Genomic DNA, 23,609 nt, shown 5'->3' on the forward strand with positions numbered 1-23,609 from the left:
TTTTTTTTTTTTTTTTATGTCTTTTGGTATTTTTTTCTGTCTGTCAGATGTTACTCACTGATCGAGGTTTCTTCAGCTCTCTGCTGCTGCTGATCCACCCCTGGGCCTGGAACAAGCATGGAAACTAAATCCACAAAATGGTAGAAACAGAATGAAGACTGGGAAAGATAAAGGGGAGCAAAGAGGGCTGGTGTGTTGGAATAGTTTGGCAATGGAGGGCTTAGGTATCATCTCCTTTCTGTTTTTAAAGGATTGCTATTGAAAATAGTCAACAGGCAAGGCTGGAGGTGAGACTGCAGGAGCACTGGCTGCATAAATTGTGTGGCTATGAAATAAAAAGTGTTACTTACCTGCCTATTTCTAGTGCTATGAATACATCATAGCACTAGAAATGGCCAGACAGTTACAGAGAGTGACAGGCAAGGGGAACGAGTTTCCCCACCTGCAGCAGGTCAACTGTCTGTACCAGACAGAGTGGGAGGTGGAATGGAAGCTGCTTTGGTCCTTGCACGCTATTGTTTGCCGGTGGTTCCAAGAGGACAGCTGGGTAATGGCGGTGGCACTGCAGCGAACTGGGCAGGCAGAGTGGAAGGAAGTCCCTTCTCTGCCCTCTCCAGAGATGAGCCAATGTCCATCCCATGCCAACAGCTCGCGACTGGGGGCGGTGGTCTACGGTTCTTTGATAAAGACGACACATTTTCTTATTCTTACAGCAAATGCTGTTGCAAGGCAAACCTGCACTTTTCCATGCGGCTCTCTCGGGAATTGGTCTTACAGGGCACCGGAGCCCGCAGAAGCCACTTGGGGTCCACGAAGGCAGGCTCTGTACCACCCCCTGGCCCCCCCCCCAGCACTGGCCCCGCCCCGACGGGCGGTGGGAGCGCCCGGAAACATCGCCGGTTGGCTACTAGCCGATGTCCCGCCCCCAAGAGGCGGGGCCTCGCCTCTGGGCTGTCATACGAAGCCCCGCCTCCGATGGGCAGAACCTCCGTTTGGTGCTGGAGCGCGTGCGCGGCCAACTGGGGGTGGAGACGGCCCACGTCTTTTCGGGGGCGCGCGCGCCAGTGCGGGTGCGTGCGTGCGCGTGCGCGTCCCTGCCGCCGCCGGTGCTGCTCCCGCGCCCTCTGCCGCCGCCGCCGCCGCCGCCTCTGCCGCCCCCTCCGCCGCCCGGGTTCCACTGGCTGAAGAGCGTGTCGGCCGGCTGCCCAGCAGCGCCGCGGAGCGGCAAGCGGAACCGCGGAGTCGGCGGGCGGGCGAGAGAACAGGTACGCTGGTTGCGGGTCGGCCGGGGGAATCCTGAGTCCGACCGGCGAGGGAGCCGGGCCGCGGCCGCGGGGCGAGGGCTGGGCAGGGAGGGCGGCGCGCGGAGTGGCGAGCCGCAGGGACCGGCCGGTCGCGGCCGGAAATGGCGGCCCCCCGGGCGGGCCCGCTCCTGGGGCCTCCGGGCCGGGGCGACGCGAGGCCCGGCGAGGCCCGGCGAGGCCTGGCGCGGGGGCGGGGCGGCGCCCGGCTCTCGGGGCCGGCCGGGTCCGCGCGCGGCCGCCCCGCGGGGACCCGAGGGCAGGCCCGGCCGCCCCCGGAGCCGCCGTCGTCGTCGTCGTCGTGTGGGTGTCACTCGGAGCGTCCTCGTTGCAAGCCGGGGACGGCGCTCCGGGCGGGGGGAGAGCGGGAGGAACCGCCGCCAGCGCCCGCCGCTGCGCCCCGGGGTCCGGGAAGAGTTCTCGCAGTCGGTTCCGTTTCGTCTTACGGGAAAAGGAAGCGGAAGTTCCAGTTTTATTTGGTTTTCTGGCTTGAACCTGGAGGTTTGGGTTGGCAAATCCCGTAAGGCGCTGTCGGTTTCAGACGTGACCCAGCGTTACGGTGACCTGTCGTTTGGTGTGGTTGTCGCTAATCCAGGACTTGTTAATTGTTCCTTTGAAAAATGCCCCGTTGGCTTAAGGGAAGAGTGAATTGCCAAGTGAAATTTCGAGCCAGGAGGCTCTGGGGAAGTTTCGAACCTGGTGTGTTTTCGACTTCTGTCCTCTGGCGGGCTGTGTGGTTGCAGGTATGGGCGGCCTAGCCGTCTCTGCAGGTTCTTCACCCCCGACTCACTTGCCCTGCTTCAGCAACCCTCTCCATGATTTCTGGACAAACTGAAGGCGACTCCATCTCAGAGTCGGCCTGAAACACTCAGTTCCTGACTCTCCTACTTATAATTTCTCTCTCTCTCCCTCTCCTATTTCTTGTTTTTGTTGTTGTTTGTTGGCAGTAGGGCTTGAACTCAGGGCTTTGCTTCCTTACTTGGCTTTTTCACTCAAGAACCACTTGAGTCACATTCCCACTTCCTCTACACCTTCTACTTCTTGCCTCCCTGCCCTGCTTAATTTCCCCACACCACTTGGATCTTGCTAATGTCCTATTTAGTATACTTAACATTTTTCTTTCCTTTTTTCTTTTTTGCCAGTCCTGGGGCTTGGGCACTGCCCTTGAGCTTTCTCAAGGCTAGTACTCTACCATGTGAGCCATAGCACCAGTTCTGGCTTTTCTATGTATGTGGTACCAAAGACTCAAACCCTGGGCTTCCTGCATGCTAGGCGAGCACTCAACCAATAGGCCACACTCCAGGCTCCTACTTAACATTTTTCTATTGGGTAAGATCCATAAGAGATTTTCTCAAAAAATAGTTGCTAGCACGTGGTAATGTGCCTGGTACATATTTATTGAATGAAATAGACTGATAATCTGGGGGTGGTGGCTCACACCTGTAATCCTAGCTACTCAGGAGGCTGAGATGTGAGGATCTCAGTTCAAAGCCAGCTTGGTCACTACAAAGTCTGTGAGACTCTTAACTCTAACCACTAGAAAACCAGAAGTGGTGCTGTGGCTCAAGGGGTAGCGTGGTAACCTTGGGCTAAAGACCCACCACTGACCAAAAAAAAAAGGAAAGAAAGACATAGACATGAACTTCACAGTAGCAATGCTGCATGATGGCCTTGTAACCAGGAGCATTGTGGATGCATACTGACCACTTAAGAGGTATGGGGGGTGAGTACCACTTGTCCCCAAAAGGAACTCCTTTCTACCTATTGGAGAAAGGCTAGCCAATTAAAAGGTATTTAGGATTTTCCTGTAATTCTGTATGAAACTGCATGCCTGGCGCATGTGTGTGTTACATATGTGTGTGCTTGCACGCACAAACACACTGTTCCTAGGTCTTGAACTTAGGGCCTTGCTTCTGGCTCTTGGCTTTGTGGCTCAAGGCTAGTGCTTTGCCGTTTGAGCCAAACCTCTGCTTCTGGCCTTTGGGTGATTACGTGGAGATTGGAGTCTCGTGGACTGGGCTGATTTTAAACCACGGACTTCACATCTCAGCCTCCTGAGTCGCTAGGTTACAGGCGTGAGCCAGCGGCATTGGCACCTGGCTCAGAATTTAAAGTTGTTTTTGTTTGTCAGTTGTAGGACTTGAACTCTTGGCCTGGGCGTTGTTCCTGAGCTCTTCAGCTCAAGGCTACCATCTTATTTCTGGAACCATAGTGCCACTTCCTGTTTTCTGGTGGTTAATTGGAGATGAGTCTCACGGACTTTAGTGCCTAGGCTGGCTTTGAACCTTTATCCTCAGATCTCAGCCTCCTGAGTAGCTAAGATTACAGATATGAGCCATCGCGCCCAGCTTAAACGTGATTTTTGTTTTGTTTTTGTTTTTACGAGTCCTGGGCTTGAGCTCAGGGCCTGAGCACTGTCCTTGGACTTTCTCAAGGCTAGAGCTCTACCACTTGAGCCTCGGCACCATTTCCCGTGTTTTTTCTATGTATGTGGTAGCCAGGAATTGAACGCGGGTCTTTGTGTATGCAAGGCAAGCACTCGATTATTAGGTCAAACTCCCGGCCCTTAAAGGTGCTTTTAAAGTCAGATATGCCACTTGGCAATAATGTTCTTAGGAATTATCTTTGGTTACCTGCACTCTTGTAGCCTTAGGTGATTGGGTGAAATGGAGTGGGTCAGTTCCTCTGAAGCAGTTCTTTTTTTCTTCTTTTTTTTTTCCTCTTTTCTGTCTTTTTTTTTTTTTTTTTTTTTAATGATAGGGTCTTGCTGTATAGCACAAGCTTGCCTGGAACTTGAGATCTTCTTGCTTCAATCCCCCCTGCACACTGAGATTACACTCACAGCATAAGAGTAACAGTTCCTGGTGCTCTCAATTGGAGGATTATTACTGGGATGTTGTAAAAGTCCAGCAGAACCTTCTCCGTGCCTGAAGGAGTCTGGAGTTCTTTCCAGGACCTTCGCTTTCTACCCATCTAGACTTAGTGAGTAGATTTTCTTGTATTCTTGAAGATAATTTTGTGGTATATTCTCAGAAGTTGAACATAATACTGTATCATTTGAGCTCATGAAACCCATTTGTTCTGGTAAGGGTAGAAGCCTCTGGACTGACTCCATTGTAGAGCCTCCCTGGCAGTCTTCCAGGTCTCTCTATTACTAATAATCCACCTGGAGCTTGAGCCAGGTTCCTTCCAATTCCATTCTCCACCTCTGCCATGCTGAGTCCCATAATTGAACTTTTAGAGCTCATATAGATGGAATACACAATAGATGTCGAGTAGGTTTACGAAATGACTGAAATGCAGGAGGCTGGACATTGTGATAAGGTATAAGTTTTATCTAAAGTTTGTTTGTACAGTCAGAGAATAAGATGAATATAAAGCAAGCCTATGGTGTGACACACCTGTAATCCTAGCCACTCAGGAGGCTGAGTTCTGGGGGATTGTGAATTGAAGCTAGCCCAGGCAGAAAGTCTAGGAGACTCCATCTCAATTAACTGTCGAGGCTCAAGCCAGGCTGGAAATTTGTGGCTCAAATGATTAGAGTGCCAGACAAGCAAGCAAGATGAACAAGCAAATTGAACAAACATAAGGCCTCTGTGTTCAAGACCTAGAACCAACACAAAAAAGGTGAGCATGGAGCGTGGATTTGTAGTATGTAGCACTGTATGGAAACCGTGTTTTTCTCCAGTGAGCAAACAGACACTGTTAGAGTCTTCAGGGGACTGGTTAGAGGTATTTGTATGGAATCAGTCCTGCACTTGAGGACCTTTAGTCTTCCATACTGGCTTTTGTGTCTGGGTATAGTTATAAATGTGACACCCAGCTGTGCATGTTGGCTCATATCTGTAATCCTGCTTAGTTAGCTACTCGGGAGGCAGAGGTTGCGATGGTTTCAGTTCAGAGCCAATTGGGGCAGAAACTCCACAGGATACCATCTGAATCAGTATTGGATGTGGTGATGCTGCCTCAGCTACCTTGGGAGCTGAGAGGCTCGGGAGCGTTGCAGTTCTAAGCCAGCCTGGCAAAAGAGATGCAGAAGACTCCATTTCAACATAATAATAGGCTGGACATGGTAATACACATCTATCATCCCAGCTACACATTAAGACACGTAAATAGGATCATAGTCCAGGCTCACAAAAATGTGAGACACTGTCTCAGAAAAGGGTGGCATGGTAGCTTAAGTGTCAAGTGCCTGCCAAACATTCCTCCCCCCCCCAATAGCATGCATTGCTCAGGCTATGCACAGCAGTAAAGGGCTTTATAGGGTGTGCTAGGCCCTGGGTTTGATTCCCAGCACATACACCCTTCCCTCTCCACTTTAAAAAACAAAGGCATTCTTAACATCTAAATATGAAGCTCATCATTCTGTACTGAAGAATCCAATCCTGGTGGTTTGTCTAGAAAATGAGGTGTATTGTCGCATACACTTTCTGCTCTGTTTCAACCCTTCAACTCCTAGCTTTTTCTTCTTGAAAGGGGGAGAGACTATAGCTGATAAGATGGGAGCTCCTAGAGTCCCTAGGCCACTGTGGGCTGTGAGATGAGGTCATGGCCCTGCTCTGCCTGCCTGTTGGAGAAGCAAGAAAGACAATGAAAAGATATCTCACTGGCTGCTTTCTAAATGGAGGTGGCAAAGATGCTGAAAAATGGTGGTGGTATCTTTTTTTTTTTGCCAGTCCTGGGCTTGGGCTCAGGGCCTGAGCCCTGTCCTTGGACTTTCTCAAGACTAGAGCTCTACCACTTGAGCCTCAGCACCACTTCTGGCTTTTTTCTATGTATGTGGTACCAAGGAATTGAACCTGGGTCTTCCTGCATGCTAGACAAGCACTCTACCACTAGGCCAAACTCCTGGCCTGGTGGTATCTTTATTTATGAAAATACTAAGGTTCCCTTGGTCTAAGAGCCTGGGCTGTTGTACCAAGCTGCTTCAGATGCTGACATCTCCTAAGGAGGATTAACTGCTAGCCTGTTACCAGTCACTAGTTATTCAACCTGGAAGATTTAAGGTTTAGATTACTCAACAACCTTTAGTGTAGATTGTATCTCTCCTGACACATTACATTAACTTGAATATGTCATGTTAATGAAAAAACATGTTCTGCTTAGTTTTCATGCATGGCATTTAGTAGGAACAGGTTTTTAGAAATAAAATGCAGCTGGAGGCATGGATTGATGATAGAGTACCTTTCTATCAAGCATGAAGTCCTGAGTACTGTTAGAAACAAACATTGTTTTAATTTTTTGTTCTTTTTGAGGGGTGTAGGGGGAGGCATGCTTGCTTGTCCTATGACTTGAACTAGGGGCCTGGACACTGTTACACTGTTCCTCAGCTTTTTTTTTTTTTTGCTTAAGACTTAGTGCTCTAGCCAGGTGCCTGTGGCTCATGCCTATAATCCTAGCTACTCGGGGCTGAGATCCTAGGATTGCAGTTCAAAGCCAACCTGGGCACAAATGTCCCTGAGGCTTTTATCTCCAATTAACGGCCAGAAAACTGGAAGTGGTGTTGTTTTTCAAGTAGTAGAGCAGTAACCCTGAACTGAAGAATTCAGGGACATTGCCCAGAGCTCAAGCCCAGCAACCAACAAAAAAACAACAACAACAAAAAAGACTAATGCTCTAGCCTTTGAGCCACAGCTCCACAGCTGGCTTTTTGGTGGTTATTTGGAGATAAGCGTTTCTTGGACTTGGACTTCACTGCCTGGACTGGCTTTTAACCACAATCCTCAGATCTCAGATTTGAATAGCTAGGATTATAGGCATGACCCACCACTCTCTATCACTATGCCACCTTCCCTCCCTCCCTTCTTTTCCTTCCCTTCCCTTCCCTTCCCTTCCTTTCCCTTCCTTTCCCTTCCTTTCCCTTCCCTTCCTTCCCTTCCTTCCCTTCCCTTCCCTCCCCTTCCCTCCCCTCCCCTGCGCTCCCCTCTCCTCCCCTCCTGCCTTCCTACCTACCAATCATAGGGCTTGAACTCAGGGCCTTGCACTGTGTCTGAGCTTTTCTTTTTGCTCAAGGCTGGTGCTCTACCACTTGAGCCACAGCTCCACTTCCAGCCTTTTAGTGGTTACTTGGAGATAAGAGTCTCGAGACTTTCTTGCTAGTGTTGGCTTCAAACCCTCAGATTTAGATCTCTTGAGTAGCTAGAATTACAAGCACACTGTTTGCCATTGCTTTTAATTTTAAGTTTTTCAGACATTGATATTTCACATTAAAATTGTAAAAATGAAGTATAGCACTTTATTCTTCAAAGGAAGAAATTCCTAATAATTATCTAATCCTTTGGGTTTGTTTGTTTTTTGCCAGTCCTGGGGCTTGAACTCAGGGCTGGGCACTGTCCTTGAGCTTTTCTTTCTTTCTTTTTTTTTTTTGATCAGCCATGGGACTTGAACTCTGGGCCTGAGCACTGTCCCTGAACTCTTCAGCTTAAAGCTACCTCCCTGTGCCTTGAGTCACATCCCCACTTCTAGTTTTCTGGTGGTTAATTGGACTTAAGAGTCTCACAGACCTTAGTGCCCGGACTGGCTTTGAACTTTGATCCTCATATCTCAGTCTCCTGAGTAGCTAGGATTACAGACGTGAGCCACAGCATCCAGCTTCTCTGAGTTTTTTTTTTTTTTTTTCTCCAGGCTAACACTCTACTGCTTGAGCCTCAGCACCACTTCCAGCTTTTTCTATGTATGTGGTATGGAGGAATTGAACCCAGGGCTTCGTGTAGGCTAGGTGAGCACTCTACCACTAGGCCAAACTCTTTGCCCTGATCCTTTGGGATTTTGGGGGATAAATCATGAAAAATTCTGTTGTGATCAGTTTTCTCTTCAGGATTGATCTGTAAATACTTACGGTTTCACTTCATTCCAAAATTGCTCTGTGGTTTATTTATTTATTTGTTTGCTTATTTTGCCAGTCCTGGGGCTTGAACTCAGGGCCTGGGCACTGTCCTTGGACTTTCTCAAGGTTAGCTCTCTACCACTTGAGCCACAGCACCACTTCTGGCTTTTTTTTTTGTATGTGGTACTAAGGAATTGAACCCTGGTCTTTGTGTATGCTGTGTGAGCACTGTACCACTAGGCCAGACTCCTCTGCATTTTAGATGAGTGTCCTAATAGCCTTAATTCTGTGACAGTTTTGTCATTTATTTCTGATTTACTAAACTCAGTTTTTGTTTTTGTTTTTGTTGGGTTATGGGGCTTGAACTGGGCCTGGCCGCTGTCCCTGAGCTCTTCAGCTCAAGGTTACCTCTCTATCCTTGAACCAAGCCCCACTTCTCGTTTTCTAGTGGTTAATTGGAGATAAGAGTCTCAGGTCCTTTTGTGCCTGGGCTGGCTTTGAACCTTGATCCACAAATCTCAGCCTCCTGAGTAGCTAGGATTACAGGCGCTAGCCATTGGTACCCGGCTCAGTATTTTAAGATTTTGTGACACATAGTGGATTTCAGAAACTTCCCTTGACTCTGTAAGTGACCTTTACTCATCATAATGGATTATTTGTACTTTTATTCACTGGTCATATATTACTAGCAATTGGTTTACCAGGTGAAACGTGCAGTCATTGGCTCTCCCTTGGCTGTTTTCCATGGAATATTTTCCTATTGGTCAGAGGGTTGGTATGCTTATTTGCTTGTGCCTTAGGTCATCTGTTTCCTACCCTTCTGGCTATCTCTGAGAAAGAAGTGTGGCCAGTGTTCCCCCTGCCTTTTGAGGCTGTCCGCCTCCTCTTCCCCCCCCCCCCCCAGTCCTAGGGTTTGAACTCAGGGCCTGAACATTGTCCTTGGGCTTTCTCAAGGCTAGAGCTCTACCACTTGAGCCACAATACCACTTCTGGCTTTTTCTATGTTTGTGGTACCTCAGAATCTAACCTGGTCTTCGTGCATGCTAGGCAAGCACTCTACCACTAGGCCAAACTCCCGGTCCCAGAAGCTGCCTTTTTTATCAGCTAGAGTAGAAATTGTGTTCTATAGAAATAGGAACATAGCCAAAATACCCCATCCTGTAATAACTCTTGAGTCACTTCAAGGGCCAACAACTGAATTTAGGGACCTAGGGCTCTAAGATTGTAGGTTTCCCTTCTGATAGTCCTCATTTAAATAAAGGGAAGTCTGAACCAGTTCAGGACAGGAGTGATTTGAGCTCTACAAAGTGCCACTCACTGCCTGCTCTTTATGTTCTCTTATTACAGGAAGGGATTAGTAGCCTAGCAGATGTTTCAGCTAGACAACCCTCTTCCTGGATTTGTCTTCTCTTCCTCTTGGAGCTTGGCCTCCTGAAGTAGCAAGGATAGTAGGTGTGAGGCTCTAGCACACAACTAAACTTCTTAGAATACTTGAAACTAGTTGATATCTTTTTTTATCTTTCCTAGTAACAAGGTTTGGACTCAAGACTTTGTACTTGCCTCCCTGGCAAATCTACTCTATCTTGATTTTTTTTTGCCAGCCCTGGGACTTGAACTCAGGGCCTGGGCACTGTCCTTGGACTTTCTCAAGGCTAGAGCTCTACCACCTGAGCCCCAGCACCACTTCTGGCTTTTTTCTATGTATGTGGTACTGAGGAATCGAACCCAGGTCTTCGTGCATGCTAGGCAAGCACTCTACCACTAGGCGAAACTCCCGGCCCCAGCTTCTGGCTTTTTCTGTGTATGTGGTCTTGGGGAATTGAACCCAGGGCTTTGTGCAGGCTAGGTGAGCACTCTACTACTAGGCCATGCTCCCAGCCCCCTACTATGGTATTTTGCTGGTTATTTTGGAGATGGCGTATCAGCAACTTTTTGCATGGGCTGCTTTGAACAATGACCTCTCGGTCTCAGAGTCCTGAGTAATTAGGATTAGGGCTTTTAACATCTTTTTAAGATTAACTGGAGGGTCGGGAGTTTGGCCTAGTGGTGGTAGAGCGCTTGCCTAGCATGCATGAAGACCCGGGTTTGATTCTCGGTACCACATACATAGAAAAAGCCGGAAGTGGTGCTGTGGCTCGAGTGGTAGAGCTCTAGCCTTGAGAAAGTCCAAGGACAGTGCTCAGGCCCTGAGCTCAAGCCCAGGACTGGCAAAAAAAAAAAAAAAAAAGATTAACTAGAAAAATGGTATTTCAGGCTGGACTATATTTATCTCTTTTTTTTTCCCCCCCCAGTCCTGGGCTTGAGCTCAGGGTGTGAACACTGTCCTTGGACTTTCCTCAAGGCTAGTGTTCTCCCCTGAGGCACTGCACCACTTCTGGCTTTTTCTGTGTATGTGGTACCAAGGAATTGAACCTAGATCTTTGTGCATGCAAGGCAGGCACTCTACCACTAGGCCAAACTCCCGGCCCTTGTCTCATACTTTTTTTTTTTTTTTTGCCAGTCCTGGTGCTTGAACTTCAGGGCCAGAGCGCTGTCCTTGGACTTTCTCAAGGCTAGAGCTCTACCACTTGAGCCTCAGCACCATTTCCAGCTTTTTCTATGTATGTGGTACCAAGGAATTGAACCTGGGTCTTCATGCATGCTAGGTAGGCACTCTACCACTAGGCCAAACTCCTGGCCTTATCTCATACTTTTAATCTCAAAGCTGATCACAGAAATTGTGAGGGGGAGAAAAAAAATCTATACCAACATTTGTAGTGGTGGTGGTGGCTGTGGGCCTGAATTTAGAACCTGGGCACTATCTTGAGCTTTTCTGCTTAGTACTGTACTCACTGCAGCCACAGCTTTAGTTTCAATTTTTTTGATAGTTAATTGAAGATAAGGATCTTACAAACTTTCCTGCAAAAGCTGGCCTTGAACCACAGTCCTCAGCTGGGATTACAGGCGTGAGCCACCACACCTGGCAGCTATTTGTCCCCCCCCTTTTTTTTTTTTGAGGGTCATGTGGCTTGAACTCAGCCTGCCCATTGTCCCTAAGCTCTTCAGCTCAAGGCTACTGCCCTACCCTTGAGCTACCACCCTACTTCCCATTTTCTAGTGATTAATTGGAGATCAGACTTTAGTGCCAGGTTGATTTTTGAACCGAGATCCTCAGATCTCAGCCTCCTGAGAAGTCAGGATTACAGACATGAGGCACTGCACCTGGCTAGCTGTTTGTTCTTTTTTTTTTTTTTTTTTTTTTGCCAGTCCTGGGCTTGAGCTCAGGGCCTGAGCACTGTCCTTGGACTTTCTCAAGGCTAGAGCTCTACCACTTGAGCCTCAGCACCACTTCTGGCTTTTTTCTATGTATGTGGTACCAAGGAATCGAACCCGGGTCTTCATGCATGCTAGGCAAGCACTTTAACCACTAGGCCAAACTCCCGGCCCTAGCTGTTTGTTCTTGATGTGAAGTTTTGCTGTATAGCCCAGGCTGACCGAAAATCCTCCCGCCTCAGCATTTCTCAATGCTGCCATACCTGCCAGGCTCCAATTTAAACCTGAGATAACAACTAAAAATTACTGCATTGGAGAATGACTGAAGTATCTCTTAACTTGTCACCCCCTTGAAACAGTGTTTTTGTAGGAATTCACTGAGCAGTCCCTTGAAGGGCAAACACTCTGAAGTGATGGATACAATGGGGTTTGTTCAGCAGGCAAAGGTTACTTTATATATGCTTAGCCTCAACACTTAGGAGAGCCTGGCAAGCTAGCTGTTACCCAATTTTATAGCTAAAGAAACTGAATTAATATATATTCTCCAGTGTAAAGATACAGTAATGAAAAAAATAAGTACAAATAATGCCATCCTTTATGCTAACCTAAAGCATAGAATTTGCATGATTTCCTCTTAAAACATTTCCATTGGTATAGCTTTTTCTTTTTCATTATTTTGCCTAGTTGAGTAATCCTAACCAAGGGTTACCAACACACTCACAACATTTTCTTCCCTGTTCAGAGTGCTGATAGATTCTCACACACACACACAGAAAATGAGACTTGGCTGGGAATTTGGCCTAGTGGTAGAGTGCTTGCCTAGCATGCACAAAGACCCAGGTTCAATTCCTCAGTACCATATACATAGAAAAAAGCCGGAAGTAGTGCTGAGTCTCAAGTGGTAGAGCTCTAGCCTTGAGAAAGCCCAAGGACAGTGCTCAGGCCCTAAGCTCAAGCCTAGGACTGGCGGGAAAAAAAAAAAAAATGAGACTTAAAGCTGAGGCTTACTGGTAGAGTACTTGCCTAGCATGAATGAAGCCCTGAGTTCATTTCTTCAGTAACACATATACAGAAAAAGCCAGAAGTGGTGAGCTGGGAGTTTGGTCTAGTGATAGAGTGCTTGCCTAGCATGCATGAAGATCTAGGTTCAATTCCTCAGTACCACATACATAGAAAGAAAAAAGCCAGAAATGGTAATGGTGCTGTGGCTGAAGTGATAGAGCTTTAGCCTTGAGAAAATCTAAGCACAGCTCAGGCCTTGAGCCCAAGCCCTGGACTGGCAAAAAAAAAAAAAAAAAAAAAAAGGCCAAAAGTGTCACTGTGGCTTAAGTGATAGAACGCTAGCCAATGGCAAGAAGAAAATGAGAAAATGAAATGTTGTGTTTCTGTTTTGTCAAGCTGACTAAAAATTTTGAGTTCATGGAATAGTCATGGGAAGAACTCTCATGATCTAGAAACTAACCAAGAGGAGCTGTTGGGACTGGAATAGGCATGTGCAGTTGAAGAGAAGCAGAAATGACAGAAAAACAGGAAGAACCCCAGGGACGTTGAGACACAGGTTTAATTGAAGCTGTTGCAGACTTCAGCAGACTCCTTCAAGAACTTTGACTGCACCAAGCACGTGCAGTGACTCACACCGGTAATCCTTAATCCTAGCTACTAAGGCGCTGAGATCTTAGGATCAAGGTTCAACGCCAGCCGGGACACTACAAAGCTGTGAGACTCTTATCTGCAATTAATCACTAGAAAATGGAAAATGGGCTGTGGTTCAAGAGTAGGTTGGTAGCCTTGAGTCTGGGCACCCAGGCCCAGAGTTCAAGCCCCAACACTCTCCCTTCCCCCTCCCCCCCACCAAAAAAAGAACTTTGACAGCATGCAAGACTGAAAGGTTCTCCTTCATAGAGGGGAGCGATATTTATGGTACAGTACTCCTAAGATGCCAACCTGTGATGACAAAAATTAAACCAGACACGTCACCCTGCATGTGTTTCTGAAGTGTGCTTCCTTCTCAAAAAGCATCTTGGTGCGTTCCTGAGGAGGTATCCAGAGGCTGCACTGTCATCAGAGCAGACAGCTCCTCCCTGGGGTACAAGGGCAGTGCCATGAATGACTTGACACTGTGTCCCCATCCATCCATCTGTCCATCTGCCTGTCTACCTCCCTATCTACCTTCCTAGTTCCATCTTTCTACCTATCCTCCCACCTATTTCTGTTTATCTATCGCTATTTTTCTGCCTGTTTCTAACTATATTTATCTACCTACCTATCTAAAACTGGGTGTTGCTATCTTCAGGCCTCAATCTCCTGAGTGCTAGGCTTTGTATATTAGGGTTTTTTCTTTTTCCTCCATGTTCCCCCCCACCTTTTTCCAGTACTGGGGCTTGGACTTATGGCCTCATTCTCGCATGCCTTCATGTCAAACTTTTTCAGTCCAGGCTGGTCTCATACGAAGATTCTCTTGATCTTGGCCTCCTGAGAAACTAGGATTTTAAGCAAAAGCTACAGGGCAGCATTCCTACATTTGTTATTGTTGTTGCTGCTGCTGGTACTAGGCTTGAACTCAGCTTGGGCACGGTCCCTTAGCACTTTTATTGTTGTTGTTGGCCTGGGGCACTGTACTTGAGCTTCTTTTGCTGCTCAAGGCTACGACTCTGCTACTTGAGTGGCCTAGAGGTAGAGTGCTCACCTAGCATGCAGGAAGCCCTGGGTGAGTCCTCAGTACCACATACACAGAAAAAGCCAGAAGTGGTGCTGTGGCTCCAGTGTTAGAGTGCTAGACCTCAGAAAGCTCAAAGACAGTACCCAGGCCCTGCCTGAGTGAAGCCCAGGACTGGCAAAAAAAAAAAAAAATTAAAATTACAATCCTGTCATAGTGGCTCATGCCTGAAGTTCCAGCTGTTCTCTCAAAAGGTAGCTACTCTCACAAGCTGCAGAGATCAAAGAGGATCCATTTTAAGTGAAATCGGACAAGAACACCCCCCCCCATCTTAACCAGCCAGCTAGGTAGAGTGGTGCATGTGTGGTCCACGGTGCTAGAAGCAGGGGGAGGCCTGCTGATCAGGCCAGCCCTGGGCAAATGCATAACATGAAAGTAGCGAAAGCAGAGAAGCTGTAGAGAACGTTGGTTCAAACTATGCTTTACTTCCAAATAGCAGTAGTTGTAGTAAGTCATGGCTGGTTTTAACTAGCGTAACAGCCCAGCCGCCCCACGACTGAGGGTGCAGTGCTGCAAGCAGGAGGCTAGCTTGGAGAGTAGAATGAGACTCCGTCTCAAAAGGGAAAAATTGAAAGGCATATTCACTTAAAAAAAAAAAAAAAAAAAGATATGGGGCCGGGAGTTTGGCCTAGTGGTTAAAGTGCTTGCCTAGCATGCATGAAGACCCGGGTTCGATTCCTCGGTACCACATACATAGAAAAAAAGCCGGAAGTGGTGCTGAGGCTCAAGTGGTAGAGCTCTAGCCTTGAGAAAGTCCAAGGACAGTGCTCAGGCCCTGAGCTCAAGCCCAGGACTGGCAAAAAAAAAAAAAGATATGAAATGCTGAGGTTAGTTTATTATTAAAGAAAATGTTATAAGTGTAGTCACCAAAGTGTACAGTGTTGATAAGGCCAGAGCACTGCTGCGCTGTCCTGACTCACCCGCCACCCACCCCGGCTGACCCAAAGGGGCTTCCTTCCTGCAGGCTGCTTTCTTAAGTGTCCCTGTGTACTGACACTGCTTTTACACTGGTTTAGATAGGTAAAAACTTAGCATTGTCTTACAGTTGTCTGCTGTATTTATAGTCGCGTGTTCTCTAACTTGGGAGCAACAAGACCACCTTGGCCACGGTGAGTAGTGGATAGGACAGGCCATGCAGGGTGAGCAGTGGACAGGACAGGCCGTGCAGGGTGAGCAGTGGACAGGACAGGCCAGCGGGATGAGCAGTGGACAGGACAGGCCATGCAGGGTGAGAAGTGGACAGGACAGGACATGCAGGGCGAGCAGTGGACAGGACAGGACATGCAGGGCGAGCAGTGGACAGGACAGGACATACAGGGCGAGCAGTGGACAGGACAGGACATGCAGGGCGAGCAGTGGACAGGACATGCAGGGCGAGCAGTGGACAGGACATGCAGGGCAAGCAGTGGACAGGACAGGCCAGCGGGGTGAGCAGTGGGCAGGACAGGCCAGCGGGGTGAGCAGTGGGCAGGACAGGACAGCAGGGTGAGCAGTGGACAGGACAGCGGGGTGAGCAGTGGACAGGACAGGACAGCGGGGTGAGCAGTGGACAGGACAGGACAGCGGGGTGAGCAGTGGACAGGACAGGACAGCGGGGTGAGCAGGGTGCTATAGAGACTCCAGCAGTGATGTGAATAATTATCCAGTGGGCCTGATGGCTTACATAAATGAATGCATCAGTCCTTTAGTATCTGGTGATGTTAGTTCAGTTTTCCAAGTGAGTAATTATGTTGACCACCCTTTCAAAGACTAAATACTGCTGACCATATGAAGAAAAACGTAAAAAGAATTCTGAACGAATAAAGATGACTAAACAGCTTCAAAATCAAATCAGGCATGCCTATAATCCTAGCTGCTCAGGAGGCTGACATTGGATGTTTGAAGCTAAGCAGACAGAAAAGTCTGTAAGGACACTCGTACCTTTAACCAGCAAAAAAATTGTAAGTGGAGCTGGGGCTCAAGTGGAAGAGTGCTAGCCTTGTGCAAAAAAGGAAAAAAAAAGAAAACTCAGGAATAGCACCCACTTCAAAAGTCCCAGGATCAACGCAAAAGGGGAGGGGGAAGCTATATAATTCATACTAACATAAAACATGTAGAAAGCGTTAAGACTAAGCTTTAGCTTATGTCTAAGCCCCCCCCCCCACACACACACACACCCTAATTTTACCTCTGAGAGTTAAGAGCCTCTAATTAACCACCAGAAAACCAGAAATAGCCCTGAGGTTCAAGGGGTAGGGCGGGGGCTGTAGGTAGGTAGGTAGCCTTGAGCTAAGAGCTCAGGGACAGTGCCCAGACTGAGTTCAAGTCCCACAACAAACCAAAATATTCAGTTTTCCTTGATATCTGGATTTTCTCTGTTAGTCTTATTACGATCAGATAACATACTGCCTATGCTTTTAGCCCACTTAAGTTTATAGATACATTGCTTAGTCCTGGAGAATTCAGAGTGCACTGAGAAAGAATACCCACTCTGCGGAGCCCAGGTACTGCGTTTGTCAATGGTGAGGCTCACATCATCATTGTTTTCCTGGGTGCTTTTTTGTTTTTTGTTTTTGTATTTTCTGATAGTATTAAAATTATAATTGTCTCGCATTTTTTCTCTTGTTCTAGATTTTTAATTCTTTTTTAAAATTTCATTAAATTGGGCCGGGAGTTTGGCCTAGTGGTTAAAGTGCTTGCCTAGCATGCATGAAGACCCGGGCTCGATTCCTCGGTACAACATACGTAGAAAAAAGCCGGAAGTGGTGCTGAGGCTCAAGTGGTAGAGCTCTGGCCTTGAGAAAAAAACCCAAGGACAGTGCTCAGGCCCTGAGCTCAAGCCCAGGACTGCCAAAAAAAAAAAACTTCACGGAGTTTTGTGCCCAAGTGGGCTATGAACAATAATCCTCACATCTCAGCCTCCTGAGTGGCTAGGATTACAGACATGACCCACTAGCACCCAACGCTGGTTTGCATCCTGTCGATGTTTTTATCTTCCTTCTAGATTAATTTAACATGGCTGATCAGAGGCAGCGCTCACTCTCTACCTCCGGGGAATCACTATACCATGTTCTTGGGCTAGACAAGAATGCAACCTCAGATGACATTAAAAAGTCCTATCGGTAAGAAGCCACACATGGGCCTTCATGTGTGTTTATTTGTATTTTACCAGAACCATTGCACATAACTTCTTCCTAGCTCGTAGTCTGTTACGTAATGTTGTTGCTCCCTTCCAGACACTTGGCAGATGTTTTCAGTGGTGTAATCTGCAGGAGACCCCCAGACACAACCACAACTTCACAGTGCCAAGTGATGTGGCCTCTGATTGGGGGGTCAGCCGCTTACTTCCGGGTGGCTCCGTTGGTGGATAGAGCACTAGCCTAGGAAACTTGAGGAGGCCCTGAGTTTAAACCTGTTGCTTCCTCCAGAAAAGAAGGGTTTAGCCCTAACCTAGAGAGGCCTCACCATCAGTCTAGATACCTTGAGTGGTCTTCTTGGTGCTGGCACTGCGGTGTCATCATCCTCTTGTTTGCCAGTATGCAGTTAGCCATCTACGACTCCAAAGGTCAGCAGCAGGGTTTTCCTGCCTCTAGGCTCCCTCCCTGTGCATGTATCCAGAGTCCAGGGCGAGTCCCTGGAAGCCATGCAGGCATTTCTAGACCTACGGATCTAGACATTTGGAAAATTGAAAGTAGAGGTGGTAACAGGTAAACATTTCTTCTCCTGGACTCTGATAGAATAAGTATAAAATACAAGACCAAGATAGAGCCAGGAAATGGTTTTTGGTTTGCAGGAAACTTGCCCTGAAATACCACCCTGACAAGAACCCTGATAACCCAGAGGCTGCAGACAAGTTTAAGGAGATCAACAATGCCCACGCCATTCTGACTGATGCCACAAAAAGAAACATCTACGACAAATACGGCTCTCTGGGGCTCTACGTGGCCGAGCAGTTTGGGGAGGAGAATGTCAACACCTACTTTGTACTCTCCAGCTGGTGGGCCAAGGTGAGGAGAGGCTGCTGGCAGTAGTTGGGCACTGACATGACTCCATGTCTAGTAGAGACTGCATTTGATTGAGGCCATCCCATGTGCCGTGCAGAGCGCAAGGAGAGCACGAGAAGGAGAGGGTCACCCAGAGCCGTGTGTCCATACCCCCTGACACCTCGCCTATTGCTGTCCTATACCTAGGATCTTCTCTTATCAGAGAAGGTATCTGTCTGTAAATGCTGCTTTGGATTTTTCATTAACCTTTCTTGCTTACCACATACAGAGTGCCAGAGAATATGAGTTAGTTACACCATGACCCTTAGCTGGAGGAGGGTGTTTTTAATTTTCCTCGTCCGCTACTGATCCCCAGCGATGACTTCCGTTTGTCTCTCCTGCCTTACTTTCAAGTCTTAGTCCGAAAGCAACCCCTCAGCACAGGGAGAGCCTCCGTGGCTTCCCTCTTCCCAGGAGCTCTCTTGGGCTGGGGCCTGGGGGGGGCCCTGGCCTGAGGTGGTGGGAGGCTGAGCATTCTCTCCCCTAGGCCCTGTTCGTCTTCTGCGGCCTCCTCACCTGCTGCTACTGCTGCTGCTGTCTATGCTGTTGCTTCAACTGCTGCTGTGGGAAGTGTAAGCCCAAGGCGCCCGAGGGCGAGGAGACTGAGTTCTACGTATCACCAGAGGACCTGGAGGCACAGCTGCAGTCTGACGAGAGGGGTGAGTGCTTGCCCCAGGCCTGTGCGTGTGGGGGGGGCAGAGCCAGCACGGGCCCTGAACGGTATCAACTGTCTTGTCAAACAGGAGGGCACTGACACTGTGCCGCGAGTGTTTGTGGTGGCAGCTGGGACTGTTGAGGTGTGAACGTGGACACTGAGGTAAAGCAGGCACAGAGAGCTGTCCCTACCCGTGCACTCTGGTAGCCGTAGATCCACGGGGACAAGAAGGCGGGGAGGGAGGGCCAAGGGCTGGCGTGCCCTGAGACCACCGAGGAAGTGTCTGGGTGGAGGTGAGCGGTAGCCTCTCCCCTCGGAGTGTCCAGGCGGCTGAGTGCTGTGGTGTGCGGACCGTGTCGGTGGACGCAGGGCCCGCTGCTGCCCCTGTGCCATGAGTCTGCCTGCTTGCTTTTCAGAGGCCACAGATACACCAATTGTCATACAACCAGCGTCTGCCACAGAGACCACCCAGCTCACAGCCGACTCCCACCCCAGCTACCACACTGATGGGTTCAACTAAGTTCAGGAGAGGCTGTGATTAGAGGATGAGTCGGTACCGGCCACTGCAACCCAGAATCATGAACTGTAGTCACCGAGATGGGAGCCGCCACCACCGTCCTGTCGGGCCACAACTGGCTCCTCCCACCTCCTCTACGCCCGCCCATCCATCCATCCATCCGCCCTTGATACATGAAGTGCGTAGCATGCAGTATTTAAAGCAGTGTAGCTACGGTCTTCTGGTTTTGTTTTGTTTTGTTTTGTTTTAATAGCATGTATGGGTTATGTTCAGTGTCTGTGTTGTAGACATGCTGCAGTCTGGCTGCATTAACTGGTTGAGGGAGCTGCCCGAGGCTGTCATTCTAGTGGGTCCAGAAAAGTTCAAGCCGCTGCTGTCAGACTCCACCCGGCCAGGTGGACTGGGGATGGAGGGGCAGCCCCCAACCTCCCTGTGTGTGGGGGGGCCAGAGGCGGTAAAGCTGCATCTCCAATTGACCTGGTATCCTGAGATGGACTTGGATCTCATTTCTGGGCCACGTCCTTACAGGCAGTGCCAGCCTGGGTTGTCAGCGAGGCTTCTGTGCTGGGTGTGCTCAGCACCATGTGAAGAGACCGGACGTAGAGAAAGGGGTTGTACCCTTCCTTCCAGGAGTGGCTGTCTGCCAGTGTCTCCACCAGGGCCTCCTCACTGTTGCTGCACTTTTCCCGACCAAGAGCTGGAGGACTGCCCGTAGTTCCTCCTCTCTCCCCCAGTCATCCTCTCCACATTCCTTCAAGCCCTTTGCAGACTTATGTGAACCCTACCCGGTGGCTCCTGCCTCCTGCTCGCAGGCAGGAGGTCTGTGAGCCCAGCTGTGGGCAAGGAGACAAATGCTGTCATCCGCCATGCTGCCTGCCTCGGTCCCCTGCTCCCCTGCCCTTCCTGTTGTGCTTGCCCGAGCCCTGGCCACCCCTGTCTTGGCCCCCTCCTCGCCTGCCCTCCCATTATTTATGCCTCAGGCAGAACTGGACATTGGGTTCCTGGAAGAAGGTGCCTGGGGCTCAGGAGGCATCTCCAGGAATGCTTCACCCACAGGAGGCCAGCACTGGACTCGGGAGCCCCTTTGTGAGCCTCTCTCTGGTGTATGTCCCAGACCTGTGGGTGGTGCTCCGAGTGAGGAAATGAGGGTACCATGTGCCCGTGCTGGCCAAGGGTTCAGAGCCACCCCATGTCCCAAGCAGTTCACTGTGTTGGGGGCACCAGGTTCCGGCCGACACTTCCTGATGCCTGCTCGTGACCATCTCGTGCACTTTCATTAGCACTGAAGAATGAGAAGGCTCGTGTGGTGGCTCTGGCCAGATGAATTACCACACACTCCCCTCACCTGTCCCTGTCACCTCACGCTGGCCCACCCGGACCTGGAGGGTGCAAGTCAGGGTGCCAAGAAGTTGCAAGAAGGGACTGTGACATGAGGACAAACTTGGTAATGGTTGAGAGTCCCTGGCAAGGTCTGGTGAGACCACTGTGATGCCAGAAGTGGTCCTTCTGCAGATCTGTACCAGTCAGAAGCTGGTCCTGGGTGCATTTGTCTGTCTGGTTCTTCAGAAGACTGTGAAGACATTCAATGAAGCGGACGGTGCTAGATTGAAGGTAGAAACCCGTTAACATCAGACCTCCGTCAAGGCAAGGTGGCACATCAGAAATCCATGGTTGGATTCATGCTGGAAAAGGAGGACATAAGATACCTAGACAGTGTGGTATGCAAACCCAGCAACAGGTGGGTGACTCAGCCAGTCAGCCGTGGTGGCCTTTCCTTCACAACCGAGAACCAGGCCCGTAGTGCAGAAGAGGGGTGCAGCGCTGCTATCCGGTGGCCTGACCCTCCAGGCCTCGGATTTATGTCCCTTTCCCTCATGTCCCAGTGAGTCCTGCAAAGTGAGCTCTACAGACAGTGGCTGTGCTGGGGCAGTGGCTGAGCCCCAGTGCTGTAGGGGATTTAAAGCTGAATCATGTGCCAGGCTCTAGTGGTGCACGCATCTAATCCTAGGTACTCGGGAGGCTGAGATCTGAGGGTGGAAGTTCAAAACCAGCCCAGGAAGGAAAATCTGTGAGTCTTACCTCCACTGAACTACCCAGCAAAACAAAACAGAACCAGAAGTGGAGCTGTGGCTCAGGTGGTAGAGTGCTAGCCTTGAGCAAAAGTTCAGGGACAGCACCCAGGCAACTTTAAGCCCCAAGACTGGAAAAGAAAAATAAGAAAGGCAACAAGAAAACTTAAATCATGTAGAATTTGAGATTCTCAAGATGACAGTATAGGCACCCCTGCTCCCCCCACCCCCCCCACCCCTTGGCAGACCCTCCACAGGTTTGACCGTCTTAAAGATCCTCCTGGCTTTGTTTCTTGTTGTGAACAGAACCACCAATTGTGGGGTTAGCCTGAGCCTTCTCCTGTCATAAGTACCAGCCAATCCAGATGACCTTTATGCCCCCCACTCATCCCCCCATGCTTATGCTGGTAGCCGAGTGGGGCTGCCTCTTGAGCAGTGCAGCACCACGGCCAGCTACCAAAATGTTGCATGAAGGCCTGTACCTTGCATCAGGTGCCCCAGTGCAGGCAGCTGTGAGCTGCAGGAGGCGTATGGGAGATGCTCGGGCATCACCACAGGTGCTGGCCTGGGAGTTGCTGTTGCTCTCAACAGTGGAACCTTGTCTCCCTTTTGGCTTTGCTCTGTTTTGATACGTGGCTGCTGCTCAGTGTCTGTGAGCCTTCTTAGTTCTCTGATACTCGGTTAATGCAGCTAGAACTCAGTGGGAATCTGTTAGTAAAAGAAATAAGAATACTCGCTGCGGCTAGCAGGGAATTCCACCACCAGTGCTGGTTGCTGCACTTGGCCCTGAATCAGAACAGCTGAGACGTCTCCAGGTTTCTCCCGTGTGGTCCCCTTTGTCTTGCTGCCACCCATGTCATTGGTTGGTCTGGAGAGAGGGTGGTGCCTGCACACAAGCTGTCCCTAGAAGTGCCGGGTCCTGTCCATCCTTTGGTGACACAGGAGGGGCTTAAGTAGAAGAAACAAGTGACCAACCCCATCCCTTGCTTAGTGTCCTGAGCTGTGAACTCGGGCAGCCAGGACTGACTGGTCTGTTTCTGTTGTTTTGATTATAAACCATCCTGTGGAACTGCCCGCACAAGCACGGTGTGTGCTGTCACGTGCTGGGCTGTGGGCTGTGGTGTGTGTCTGTGTGTATATATGTGCATATGTATATATCGTGCAGCAGGCCTGCCTGCTGCTGTCCAGTGGCAAATCAACAAGTACAATAAAAGTTGGCTCTAAGACAGTCTGTGGTTTCTTGGCCAGTTGGGCAGGGACAGGGACTGTGGTTCAGGCAAAACAGACCTGGGCCTGTTGTTCACAGGGGGTTTTTCTGAAATATATCCACCAGAATCGGGTTTCTTACAGGGCTAAATGCAAGGCGTGGGAAAGGGCCCTGGCACTTTCTCAAGCACCTGCCTGTCTGGAAGCCTGGGCCACACATCCGGCCACAGGTATGGGAACTAGCAGGCAGTGGGACAGAGTAAGGGACAGTGCATCTGAAGAGCAGCCTTGAGCTGCATGCACTCCGCTCTGTGCACTTGGAAAGGGCCAGGCCATGGGATGTCCCTCTAAGAAGGGACTGGTTCGAGGGCCATATGTCATACACCATGGGGGGAGGAAGTTTATAGAAACTTCTTAAGAATTGAAAAGTGCATGGAAAGCAGTTGTCCATGTGCTGGCTTAACCCCAGTAGGAGTGTGGTCACAGGTGTGGCTGCTGCCAGAGCCCTGGCTGACCCTGACCCCTTGGGCACTTCCAGGGGCCACGCCAGATGATTCCACATGGTGACTTCCATCTCCTGTGTCTGAATGTTGACCAAAAATAAAGATAGCTATTGTAAAACAAACGTTTTCACCTCAGATCAGGTGTATGTTTCATACTTAGCAGTTCCTGCAGAAATCCAGTCTCTACCTCTGGCCACTGTAAGTCCCCTCGGTGCCAGAACTTCTCTCTTATCTGGTTACCACCACCACCCCCGTTTTTTTTTCCTTGGTCCTGGGGCTTGAACTCTGCCTGGGTGCTGACCCTTTTTGGTGATTAATTGGCAAAAAGTCTCACAGACTTTCCTGCTTGCTTAGGCTGGCTTTGAACTATGATCCTCAGATCTCAGCCTCCTGAGTAGCTAGGATTATCTCAAGGCTAGAGCTCTACCACTTGAGCCTCAGCACCACTTCTGGCTTTTTTCTGTGTATGTGGAGGAATTGAACCTGAGTCTTAGTGCATGCTAGGCAAGCACTCTACCACCAGGCCAAACTCTGGGCCC

General features: G+C 49.3%; 1 protein-coding gene across 2 annotated transcripts; it reads left to right on the plus strand.

Annotated features, from left to right (window-relative positions):
- The first annotated feature begins 1,099 nt into the window (after positions 1–1,099).
- Dnajc5 (DnaJ heat shock protein family (Hsp40) member C5) lies at positions 1,100–19,510 on the plus strand. Of its 2 annotated transcripts, XR_016538690.1 has the most exons (6): positions 1,100–1,265; positions 17,082–17,199; positions 17,871–18,084; positions 18,608–18,779; positions 18,864–18,937; positions 19,192–19,278. XR_016538690.1 is itself a non-coding variant. In XM_090352661.1 (5 exons), exons 2-5 carry the CDS (start codon positions 17,093–17,095, stop codon positions 19,293–19,295), a joined length of 597 nt encoding a protein of 198 aa, XP_090208787.1. In that variant the 5' UTR covers positions 1,104–1,265; positions 17,082–17,092; the 3' UTR covers positions 19,296–19,510. The 2 variants fall into 2 exon arrangements, 1 of the variants encoding a protein (XP_090208787.1); XM_090352661.1 differs by lacking the exon at positions 18,864–18,937 and having other exon boundaries at positions 1,104–1,265; positions 19,192–19,510.
- Positions 19,511–23,609: the final 4,099 nt, after the last annotated feature.

Source organism: Megascapheus bottae, chromosome 18 (assembly GCF_031878675.1).
Source record: "Megascapheus bottae isolate mThoBot1 chromosome 18, mThoBot2.hap1, whole genome shotgun sequence".
NCBI classification, from domain to species: domain Eukaryota; kingdom Metazoa; phylum Chordata; class Mammalia; order Rodentia; family Geomyidae; genus Megascapheus; species Megascapheus bottae.